We start from the raw sequence: 12,961 nt of genomic DNA, 5'->3' as shown, positions 1-12,961 counted from the left end.
TGGGTTTAACCCTTTCAACCCTATGCAGCTTTAATTGATGAACTTAACCATGCATTGATTTGGATGAGTCCATTATGGTTTAGTGGTGAAAGGGTTAGAAGGGGGATAACTCATGTGTACAAGAATTTTCTTATTATTGTAGTCATTACGTATACATTTATGCAAATTTTGTTTCTTTTACAGATGACATGCTAGTCTTTCCAGTGGTATCATTCCATCAGTCACACTTGCATTAAGATCAACATTGAAATCCGTCAAAACGGAATTTCATAAACATCTATTGTAGATTACAAGAACAGAATTATTACTATTTAGTTGTAATGTGATCTTGTGAACCCATTCATTTATTTAACCAAGATTTAAGCCATGTGATATATGATTTGTATTTTTGACATATGTAGCTGAACTATTTCTTTTGTTTTAAAATAGCACATATTGGAGTAAAATTGAACACCGAAGATTTTATTGGACCCTTGAGAGTATGTTTTTGGTTTCCAAAAATTAGATTTGACTCTGACATCGGTTTGAAGGGATTGTTTTTTGACATGTGTTTTGATGCTCCAGTTCCGAGGAAGTCATGAAATTGATGAGGCCAAAATTAAAAAAAATGTGTTTCCTATTCTCTTACCTACCTTGAAAAAATCCTCCCTGCTTGAAGTAGCCAAAATTAAGAAATTGGATGTAACTAAATCCATAGAAGAATCAAATCATTTAGAATCATTTAAGTGCATTCAAAGTAATCTTCTTACAAATTAAATACATCTATTCAATAAATAGTGTATGTTGTTCATGAAAATGACATAAAAATTTGAGGAAAAAATTATATATTTTGACTATATAACTACCTGCATTCAAAATCTAATAGAATAGGAAACACACACATGATTGTATTGGCCTAAATGTCAAGCGTCACCTGGAAGCTCTGGTGTTGTAATAACATCAACAAAACTGCACTTAAATGGATGTTAAATTGGATCAACAATCATGGAAAGTAAATAGTTGGAATTGTAAGTGATTGATTTTGGGTATAAAGAGGGGTAACTCATGTGTACATGAAACTTGTTATAAATGTAGTCATTTTATTTGTGTTTCATATGTTGTGTTATTTGTCCGTAAATGTTTTATGTTTATTTGAAAGAAAGTCACCTGTCTGCTTATGTTATGTACATACAAGCAGACATTTCTCATGAGTGCTGTACACCAGTATTGGAAGTGTCATGATTTGGACTGGTATAGAACCTTTTGTACATTGTTGTATGTAACTTTCAAAACAACTGACATACAACAGAACCAGTAACGTTTTTTAGCTGTGTATATTGTCAGAGCAACAAAAAGGACATTTCTTTGAGGCCAACATGAAATAAATTCAAAATTTATCAAATCGAATTCTATAATTTTTGGTATAAATGCAGTGAGTCTTTTTAAAGCTTAAAGCTTGTATCCTATTCGTTTTAATATTTTGTTTAGGTTTCCCAAAATAAAAGACATATGAACTAATAAATCTTATTTATGTCTGAGGAATGTTGAATGTATATTATACAAATATATTATGTGGAGACACTTACTATGGGGATAGCCTACTGTTGTTACATTTTCTAGAATGGTTGGTATATAATGTGTAGAAATAAAGAAAACTTAGATACGACTGTGGTGATTTGTGATTGTTTTCTTTGTACATTTATAACTACAACTGAACTGTCGGTTCACAGTGCTCCCTACACTCTACACAATGACAGTTTTCTGAAAATAAATGCAAGGGAAATAACTCCGATTTAATTTTATCTGTGCTGTTAGGTACAACTTGGGTAATACTTTTAATCACAACACAAACGATATGCATAACAAGATTTTTCAACAATTACTGTGCCAATTCTAAGGATGGCTACAATTAAAAACTATAACCTGTTGTGAAATACAAGGGCGATAATTCTGTAGCCTTAATCATATGATGCTGCCGTTCGCAACCACACTATTTTTTATTTTATTTTTAAATCGACATTGGAGTTAATCTCTTCCAGCATGAATTGAACCCAAGGGAGGTAGCACCAGACCATGATGCTCTTTAAAATTGAATTCATTACTCTGACACGTGTCGGGGAGACGAAAATAGATACATAATGAGGAAAGATAGAGATCGCATATATTGCAGTGGGCAGAACTGATGTTCCTCCCATTTTTACAGAGATGTCTCCCATTTTAGATTTCGCCGTCATCCATGTAGGGAAGATTTTGTTGAATGATAATGTGTTGTAGCCGAATAAAAAATAACTCTTTTAAAAAATTGTCAGATGACCGGTCCTTTAAAATATATCGCATTGAACAAAATTTAAAGGTTAATTTCATTTCTCGTTTATAGCCATACCCGACCATGAACCTGAACGAGCGTTGTAATACATACAAGTCAGGATGAAATCAATATGACAACAATAATGATACTTGGTTTGTTTATGTTTTGCGTCCTTAAAAGGACGTGCCAGGTTTTGGTAAGGGCGAAAATTGAATTACCCGGGGGAAAAACCATCGACCTACGGCCGGTACCTGGCAACTTCCCCACGTAGGCTTCGAACCAAGTGGTGGAGGGCTGTTGCTCGTATTGTGTGTATAGTTGTTAACGTTCACTAACACATCAGATCACGGATACTGAAGGCTGGGACCCACACATGCAATCGGGAACTGTCGGCATGTTCCGTAAAGGGGGAGCTGCGTCTCTCTCCGTCAACTTTATTCTTTAAAATCAATTACTTATTTGAGAAAAACTGAGGACGACAAGTCAGGATGATTGGGTAGTAGAATCGTGGGATATTTAACTTTACTTTTTTTCAATGTCACAGGGGTCAAACAAAAACAACCTTCAAACTACTTCAAATGAACTGAGAGGCCTAGAGTCATAGCCAAAAACGTGCTGTCATCAAACGGAGAGCTTCAAAGTTCTCGAAAAGAAATGATAATGACATTTACGAAAGATCACTGTGATCAAATGTTTAAAAGACCTCTTCTGCAGAACCAAAAGTCTCAGAGTCATGATATCTTGTCATTAGATTGCAGACATGGTGTGCTATAAAGCATTGAACTTATGTATATCGTACTGGTTCACCTACATATATATATGTATATCGTACTTGTTCCCCTACATATATATATGTATATCGGACTGGTTCAATTATGTAGGTGAACCAGTACGATATACATATATATATATATGTATATCGTACTGGTTCACCTACATATATATATGTATATCGTATATCGTACTGGTTCACCTACATATATATATGTGTGTATATTGTACTGGTTCACCTACATAAATATATGTATATCGTACTGTTTCACCTACATATATGTATGTATATCGTACTGGTTCACCTACATATATATATATATGTATATCGTACTGGTTCACCTACATATATATATATGTATATCGTACTGGTTCACCTACATATATATATGTATATCGTACTGGTTCACCTACATAATTGTGCCGTAGACAAATTATAACAGCATTTCCCACGAGGGAAAATGATACCTCTGACTTCAATATACCAGTAATAACTTCACATAACAAAGGCCTAGGCAGGCATACAACTCACACGAAAGAATGAAAACGGAAATGTCCTATAGACGCTCTGTTTATTTAGTTAACAAACAATAATTAGGCAAACAATAACATTTAAGATAAATATAACAACTTCCAGGGGAGGAGACTTTTCCATTTCAAAGTCGAAGACACTTTAAATAAAGTCGCCTTTTTTCTCCTGCCGCCCACGATTTTGATTTTGTCCTGAAGTGACGAAGGTCGTCGAGATGTGACTGTGAACGCATTGGTAGATAGGCTGATGGTGTACACAGTTCCTACAAAATAAACAGGTAGAAATTCATAATTTGAAACAAAAATTGCCACCTTCTCAAGAAATCAATATGATAATTTATAAATAACGATAACAAAGTAATCGGAGCCTGTATTCCCTATCAACATTACATATTATTAACAAATATGTATTACCCTTGTTGTAAGCAAACAAGATTTTTATTTATTTTTTTCCCGCAGATTAGTCATTTTTCACGAGGACGAAGCGTGAATGAAACATAATAAATATATCATTTTACCGAAATAAAACAATAATACAGCAGTTAAGATTATCAGGTTGGGCGCCATTATTCATCACTTGAACCTCGGTCGTGGTGACTCTTGCGAAGTTTTCTAGAGAGGCTCCGAAGAAGGGAAACATGACCTTGAAAACTCGAGCGCTTGAGGCTAGTTACGTCATTTTATTTACCCTTCATCAATATAATCCAATCAGACATGTATTTCGAATGTTTTTTATTGAATTTTCCTGACATCACGTTTGGTGCCATTGAAACGAAATATTGGGTCCTGAAAGATAGTTTTCTGAGTTTTCATCTCACAGTAATGTCATATCGTCACCCGGTTCCAAAATATGATGTTTCAATCACAAAAAATGCAGCGTTTTTGTCTTTACCTAACCACATTATTTAAGAAATACATTACTAATTCCGAGATTAATTAATAATATCTTATAAAACCAATAAACGGGGAAAATATGAAAATTCTATTTTAATTCTTTCAAAACCAGTGTATGTTAATTACATGTAAGTTCCACCCTAGTACCTTGTATGACTGAAAGAACGCCTGGTAGCCGCCATCAAGGAGGTAGATCTCCGGATAGATCAGAGCCGGGTACTTGTCCATGTTGAGGGCGCGGTCCTTCTCTCTGAGGAAGCGGTACCTACAATTGTGTAACGGTAAAGGTACCACAATGACATTTATCAGAGGACGTGATGCCACTCGGTGAACAGGAGGCATTGACACACGAGCTGTATATTTTAGAATATAGAAATTCAATTAAAAAAACTATCAAATAATAAAAGAAAGAAAGAAAAAACTACATATAATGTAATAAAGAAAGAAATATTGAAAAAATAAAGTACATTCTTAACTATGTATTATTTAAAAAGTATTTTTTTAGTGTTATTTACACTGAACTGGAGTGCCTCTGATAGAGGTCAAACTGACCTAGCAATTTTAAAAATCAAAACAAATGTTGTCTATGTAGGGGTGTCATTTGTACTTCTCCCACCCTTCACAGGTGTGTCCCCCGTTTTTATTAAAATGCGTCACCGGTAATTGTGACGTCATAAAAAGTGAATGACGAAATTCATACCCCAAATGTGTTTTTGTTTACACTACTGTCAGTAGAGTTGTGACTGAAATAATAGGATGGGAGATAGAGAAACCTCTAACCCTCGGGGTGATTTTGGTTGTCTAACCCTCGGCAGAGCCTCGGGTAAGACAACCAAAAAAAATCACCCCTCGGGTTAGAGATTTCTCTATAACACCCTCAAGGTAGGGGAAGATTCTATTAGTCATTTATCCATGAGGTTCGCGGCTGCAAGGCCAACTGAGGAGCACGTGAATCGTTAAATGGAAAGTAGCATAAAAAAGTTTCACAGAATACCTCATCATACCTGGTCAATATCGACTAAAAATCAAGGTACATATGCAGTAATCAACGGGATATTCCCCGCTACTGTGCCGAGTACGCGCAAGCGAGCTTTAAGTAATAGCATATCTTGCAAAAATGAGATTTAAAAATATATCTCAACTTAGGTTTTTAAGCAAATGTCAAGCAAATGTTTTATGAATAATATATGTGGCGTACTTACATAGAAGGGGCCCGTACTGATGAGAATTCGCAATAAAAAACGAGTTTTTGAGGCGCCATTCCGCTCCCTGTCGACACTGAACCTTCCTCCAAGAGTCCAAGGATTTGCTCGTGTGTGTACAGACTTTCAGCACCCTGGACCAACACAAAACATCAATTTTTATTGATTTTCAACACGCAAATATTTCTACAAATTTAAATTCGATGTGCTGGATGAGTGTTTGTTGATTTTTAATTGGATGTTAACGTCTTCGAGACAGCATTTCGTATCAAATTGTACCGACTTCTAAAGCAGATAAACGCTCTAAACTGTAATTTTTTCAGCGATGTTAAATATTGTTTATTGCTATAACTATTGATGGCAAATCCTCTTTATTTATCTACAGGGTATCTATATCGGATTCAAGTGATAACATATTATTAATGTAGTGAACAATATCCCTTTTAATTAACAAATCATACGTAAAGTTCCCAGAACGTTTTTGGTTTTTGAAAAGATTCATGTAGCACACCCAATAGGTGTTTCTATGTGACGTTTTGGCTGTAACCTACCCCATGGTTTGTAGCACCACCAATAAGTGTTTCTATGTGACGTTTTGGTTGTGACCTACCCCGTGGTTTGTAGCACCACCAATACGTGTTTCTATGTGACGTTTTGGTTGTAACCTACCCCGTGGTTTGTAGTACCACCAATAAGTGTTTCTATGTGACGTTTTGGTTGTAACCTACCCCATGGTTTGTAGCACCACCAATAAGTGTTTCTATGTGACGTTTTGGTTGTAACCTACCCCATGGTTTGTAGCACCACCAATACGTGTTTCTATGTATCGTTTTGGTTGTAACTTACCGCTTGGTGTTGATCATGTACTGATCTGGATGAACCTTTTTAAAACAGACACTTATTTCAATATCCGGTTCCGGTGACGTACCTGGATGTGTCCGCCCTTGTACTCGTACGGGTATCTACAGTCAACCAGCCTAATCTGTCTTCCCTTGTCCCCGAAACGCAAGGCCTCCGACAGCTGTCAACGACAGTGAGTTAAGATTAAGGGGAACAAACGCATCAGTTAAAATCTCGTTAAAGGCTCGGGAGTTTGTTTTGAACACAAACAGGAATTGAAAACTTATTTTGCGAGCTTTCGAAAACGTATGGGGTTTTTTTGTCAAAAAAATAGTGTAAATGACTGGTGTTTCGACTCTAAACAACACAATAATCCACAGGGTGCCGAATCAGTAAAGTCAGCTGTCAAAAAGCATTGAGACATTTCGCCCAATTGCACTCTAACACTACAGGCAGTCAGGGGGTCGAGTAACATGTTTCCCCATTCCGCCCCTTATTGTTTCATTTCAGACTGAGTTGTTTTATTCTTCCAGAATGTAAAGCGGTGTAAACACTGTTCTAGACATACTTCCGTTTGCCATGTATTCATCTTTCTTTTTTAAACTTTTCATTTACAACTCCTGTGTTACAACATTGGTAAAGTCCTGGGCTGAAAAAGATTGCCATTCACTTCGACCCATGGCTTTTTCTGATTATTTCATAGACTTTGTTTTCATAATACTGAATTTTGGAAAAGTATTTATTTGTTAAAGCCTCGTAAGATATATTTTGTTAGGAATACTTCTGTAAAACATTTAATGAATACCAATGACAACAATACAGATTTAACCTGGTAACACCCTAAACCTTAATGACGTAGGTCTAGGTTTGGAGCGTGGGGGCATTGACAACCTTCAGAATACGTATAGTGTAAATATCATATAGCATTGACGGTTAACTTGAGATAACATTTATAACTTGCTACTATGAGTTCCCAGAGAGACTATGGTTTATCTGGGGACCAATATCACAAGAACATCGCATTTAAAAGCATCTTTAGGATGATTCCCATGACTGATAGTCCTAAGACCATTTCACATTATCAATCCCCATTGTATGATGAAGTAAGCGTTACAAATTTATCATATAGTAGTACATTTTAAGGTTTTTATTTAGAACAGACAGCAGGCCAAAATGACCGGTTCAGTTATGAATTTAACATTTTATTTTATTTTTCATATGTAATTTTACCGAAGTTGGCCGGTTAAAAATGTCATTTGGTCTGTTCAAATAGAAATTACGTGAATATCAGTCATAGCGATTTATTTTCTCTTTGATACGCAACTCTTTTTATGTCTTTTCCTTCTTTCATACGTCTAGATATCAGAAATATGAAAATAGCGTGACTCACTGTGAGAGAGCTGACACTCTTGATGTCAACGTGCTGTCCTGCCACTGTAGGTAGACAGTGTGACGCACTTCCGTCTCCGATCAGACAGTCGTTGTCGGACAGCTTTTCCACCATCGTCCGAACGTCGTCACTTCCTGCCTCCATTAAGGCGAGATTTAACTCGGATTCAGCCTTTGAATAAAAGTAACATAAAGCTGAACAAAGGTATTGTCTACGCTGACCTCGCCATTACATGTACGCTGACCTCGCCATTACATGTTTCAGACACTAGTTTTGTGTCTACACGGACCTCGCCATTACATGTTTCAGACGCTATTTTTGTGTCTACACTGACCTCGCCAATACATGTTTCATACGCTAGTTTTGTGTCTACACTGACCTCGCCGTTACATGTTTCAGACACTAGTTTTGTGTCTTCACTGACCTCGCCATTACATGTTTCAGGCGCTAGTTTTGTGTCTACACTGACCTCGCCGTTACATGTTTCAGACGCTAGTTTTGTGTCTACTCTGACCTCGCCATTACATGTTTCAGACACTAGTTTTGTGTCTTCACTGGCCTCGCCATTACATGTTTCAGACGCTAGTTTTGTGTCAACACTGACCTCGCCTTTACATGTTTCAGACGCTAGTTTTGTGTCAACACTGACCTCGCCTTTACATGTTTCAGACGCTAGTTTTGTGTCAACACTGACCTCGCCTTTACATGTTTCAGACGCTAGTTTTGTGTCAACACTGACCTCGCCTTTACATGTTTCAGACGCTAGTTTTGTGTCAACACTGACCTCGCCTTTACATGTTTCAGACGCTAGTTTTGTGTCTACTCTGACCTCGCCATTACATGTTTCAGACACTAGTTTTGTGTCTACAATGACCTCGCCATTACATGTTTCAGACGCTAGTCTTGTGTCTACACTGACCTCGCCATTATATGTTTCAGACACTAGTTTTGTGTCTACAATGACCTCGCCATTACATGTTTCAGACGCTATTTTTGTGTCTACACTGTCCTCGCCATTACATGTTTCAGACGCTAGTTTTGTTTCTACACTGACCTCGCCATTACATGTTTCCGACACTAGTTTTGTGTCTACACTGACCTCGACATTACATGTTTCAGACGCTAGTTTTGTGTCAACACTGACCTCGCCTTTACATGTTTCAGACGCTAGTTTTGTGTCAACACTGACCTCGCCTTTACATGTTTCAGACGCTAGTTTTGTGTCAACACTGACCTCGCCTTTACATGTTTCAGACGCTAGTTTTGTGTCAACACTGACCTCGCCTTTACATGTTTCAGACGCTAGTTTTGTGTCTACCCTGACCTCGCCATTACATGTTTCAGACGCTAGTTTGGTGTCTACACTGACCTCGCCATTACATGTACACTGACCTCGCCATTACATGTTTCAGACACTAGTTTTGTGTCTACACTGACCTCGTCATTACATGTTTCAGACACCAGTTTTGTGTCTACACTGACCTCGCCAATACATGTTTCCGACACTAGTTTTGTGTCTACACTGACCTCGCCATTACATGTTTCCGACACTAGTTTTGGTGGGTTTTTTGGCGGTGAAAAATTATAATTTAACAGTGTCAATATCTTTATGATTAAAAGCAAAACCTCTTAAATTCAAGGGGGTAACCGTGCTATATTCAAATAGTTACTCTAAAAGGGCTCTATTTATTTCCATGATATGCCTCTAAAACGCAACATTTCGATGAACTTTGATTTCATGGCATAATTAGAGAATGCAAGCAAAAAATGGAAACGTATCGTAGATTAGTCTTTTGTTCATCGTCAACAGAAGAAATTAACTGGGGCTGAAAAAAATCCACATGTAGACACAAACCACGTTGAACAGTGTGAACATTTTGATGGGAGAGAAAGAACCATTCCCTACTCTATGCCACTCGGGTTAGACAATTAAGAATATTAACCCTCGGGTTTTGATTTCTATATCAGATTTTCTGGGTAGAGGGACAGTCTATGAACTTGAAAGCACTAAACAAAATATTATCGTAGACACTCCGTATACACTGAATGATGAAAAATAAAGATGTTATTTACCCCAAAGGACAAACTGCGTCTAACACGGGATACACTCTGTTTCGGGGCTGTTGAGATATGGTCTTCCGGTTGGTCCTGTTGTTTTTTAGTCGGAGCAAGTAATTCCAGGCAACTTCCGTCTGGATCTTCCGGTACCGGTACGAACAGCATTAATGATTTTGGCTGGAATATTAAAAACAATTCTATAATGTTAAGCTATATTAGTGACAATATATATTTGAAATTTGATATATATGTATTTCCCTTCTTTTAGATAATAGTTATTATATCCTTCATCACGAGTCGTATCCACTGAAATTTAAAATATACTTGACCGATCTCTACTCATACTCACTGTGTTAATGAGAGTAAGGTACGACAACTCTGGATAGAGATATATACCTAAAAAGTCTGGCGTTCAGGTATCTATAATTAAATATTTTGTAAATTGTAGGTCCATGTCGTATGGTTTTAAGATACCTGTGTAATGACATCAAGGTAGGTCTAATAATTACCGTGAAATTCTTTTCTTCCAGACTCAGATTACCAAGGTCAGGAGATCCGGGTTCATCGGTTACCATCGTTACCAGCCCGCAATCGCCATCCTGAAACAGGAGATGTTCATTCTTTAGCTGTGTGATCCGTACGGAGCTCATTATCCGATCGGTCAAGTATATTTTCTATATTCTATATCATCTGATGGTGACATAAACACTCAAAGTATAAATCGATCTCACAATGATCTCACGGTTCCCGAAATTTAAGTTGTTGGGTTTTTTCACGCTGTTGAGTCTTAAGCATTCCTGAATATCACAGTGTTCCCCTAACATAAATGTGTTTCTGTAATTAGTATCATTTTTTATAATACCCCATCTCCTAAATTGGCACTTCTTCCCACTCAAATTGAAGGATACCTATGCACAGCACATTCTACTTGGCATCCGTACCTCCATTCCACGAACCATAAACGAAACAAGTAGCCGCTCTCTGTGTTCATCGGATTGACACGGAATTATTAATATTGCACAAATGCTATTAACCTAAACCCCCAAACCGCTGTTTAGTCATGAGTTATCGCCCCTAACACGACTTCTCCATCGTGGGCGTACACTTGTAACAACCCGCCGTCCACCCTAAAACTGATACAAGCGACATGATGTGGTACTGTATTTAATAGAGTTGTAGTCCATTATTTCGGAGATTAAAATCTATCAAACTGGCATACCTCATCACACCTCAGAAAATCTTGGAGAAGTGACTTCCGAACGGACGGGGTCACCACGTGTTCCGAGTGACTTGATATGCGTGACCGGCTCCTGTTTGACTTCATTGTATCGTCACCCTTCACAGGACAAAATTTTAAAAAAAATGATATCATTTGCTATTTATCAGAGTCCCCTCCCCTTGTTGCTTATTCGATTGAAAAATAAAATGTAAGTAATTCATGTTACGTGTATAGTTTTTGTACTGATCATATATTTCATTTCCTTAAGGCGGTAGCAACTGAGATTTAAATATATCTGTTTACTGGGAATTTGTACTAAAGTAGTTTATCTTAATTAAGCTTCTTTTTTTTTAAAGGCACTCGGAATTGTTTCATATATATACAATTATTTCTGGGAGTATGTGCCGTTAACAGTTTTGCGTTAACTAATGTCTAAGTATGACGTCATTTAGCTGATTTCATTTGCAACGTCACACAAATATGAGCCAATTTAAAAGCTTGAGAGCTGTTGTACAAGCTGTCACTAATTGGATGCAAGCAGTGGGTTATAGGCCTATCATGTTGCAGCTTCTGTACCAAAACAGTTGCTATAGGACCGGTCAAAATAGTCGAGTCTTCAACTCTGGTAACTAAAATACCGTATAGAAGTTGCGAAACATAAAACTGATATACGAATTGTAAATGATAGGTATCGCGAAGCTTCGACTTTGAGTTATCTCCCTTCTATATGAAAAATGAAACATAAAAATAAAAAATAAAAAATTCTGGCAAAGAGTTAATTCCGCTGTCAAACTACGTCTCTCTCATGTTGGTACTGTGCATTCCTTAAAGTTAAGGATTAGCAGTGATTAGGCTCGGTGTTCGACCTCTATGGCTTTTTTTATTTTATTATTTATATTTGTTTCACCTACTCAAATTTATAACAACTATCAATCTGTAAAATGCAATATTTGATATAAAAGGAATACTTCTGGTTGAATAAGTCTTTAAATATTATATAAAAACGATAACTGCTATAATATATTTTGACTTGATAGTAGTCTTTACCTTTAAAAAGAGCACGATATAATTCTATGATCAAATCCTACTTTAGTTCCCTAAGAAGTGACAGTGTAAGGGAGTTTTCTAATTGTATACATTTATGTTGACATTAAAAATTAGTAATTTAACATTATAAGAGTTACACACACACATACACATGTATTACATACCTTGTTTCTATATCCGAGTCCCCAGTGTACGTTTGACTGTCAGTCAGCGGTGTACGTACAGTATACACCGATGTATTTACCATATATATATATATTCTTACAGGTGACCGGACATGTCCAGTCGGTGTCCAGTCCTGCGGCTCGTGCACCAGGTAAAGACTTGCTTTACGTAATGAGCTATTCACCAAACTATGACATTAGTGCTGACCATTATGGTCAACGACAGGTAATTAAGAATGTCGATTTCAGTCCTGATTTCATTGTGTAAACATGTTTTAAACTGTCAATTGGTTAGGACTACTGTATTATTATGAAAAATCTTTCCCAGATATCTCATGGTCACCAAGACAAAATAGGACAACTGCCCACTGGGTCAGAATAATAAAAACGCGCAGTTATTTTTTCTAAATCAGACATGCATCACGTGAAAAATGTTCGCAGCTTAATTTACATAATTATATTATCTAGGTCATCTTGCGTATTATAGGTGAATGTGAGAATATACAATGCTGTTCACGGAAAAGGCAAGTCTGGTGAAAGGTCGTAAGTTTGGATTCC

General features: G+C 36.9%; 1 protein-coding gene across 2 annotated transcripts; it reads right to left on the bottom strand.

Annotated features, from left to right (window-relative positions):
* Positions 1-3,613: 3,613 nt before the first annotated feature.
* Positions 3,614-12,494, bottom strand: LOC110464097 (M-phase inducer phosphatase-like). Of its 2 annotated transcripts, XM_021519147.1 has the most exons (9): positions 12,404-12,494; positions 11,193-11,309; positions 10,483-10,572; positions 9,989-10,150; positions 7,916-8,086; positions 6,614-6,706; positions 5,686-5,819; positions 4,631-4,748; positions 3,614-3,852 (listed from the first exon to the last, which is right to left on the bottom strand). In XM_021519147.1, the coding sequence occupies exons 2-9, from the start codon at positions 11,295-11,297 to the stop codon at positions 3,715-3,717; spliced, it is 1,011 nt and encodes a 336-aa protein (XP_021374822.1). In that variant the 5' UTR covers positions 11,298-11,309; positions 12,404-12,494; the 3' UTR covers positions 3,614-3,714. The 2 variants fall into 2 exon arrangements, with proteins under 2 accessions (XP_021374822.1, XP_021374823.1); XM_021519148.1 differs by lacking the exon at positions 10,483-10,572.
* Between the last annotated feature and the right edge of the window lie 467 nt (positions 12,495-12,961).

Source organism: Mizuhopecten yessoensis, unplaced genomic scaffold (genome assembly GCF_002113885.1).
Source record: "Mizuhopecten yessoensis strain PY_sf001 unplaced genomic scaffold, ASM211388v2 scaffold10961, whole genome shotgun sequence".
Taxonomy (NCBI): Eukaryota; Metazoa; Mollusca; class Bivalvia; order Pectinida; family Pectinidae; genus Mizuhopecten; species Mizuhopecten yessoensis.
This window is presented reverse-complemented; position numbering and strand designations above follow the sequence as displayed.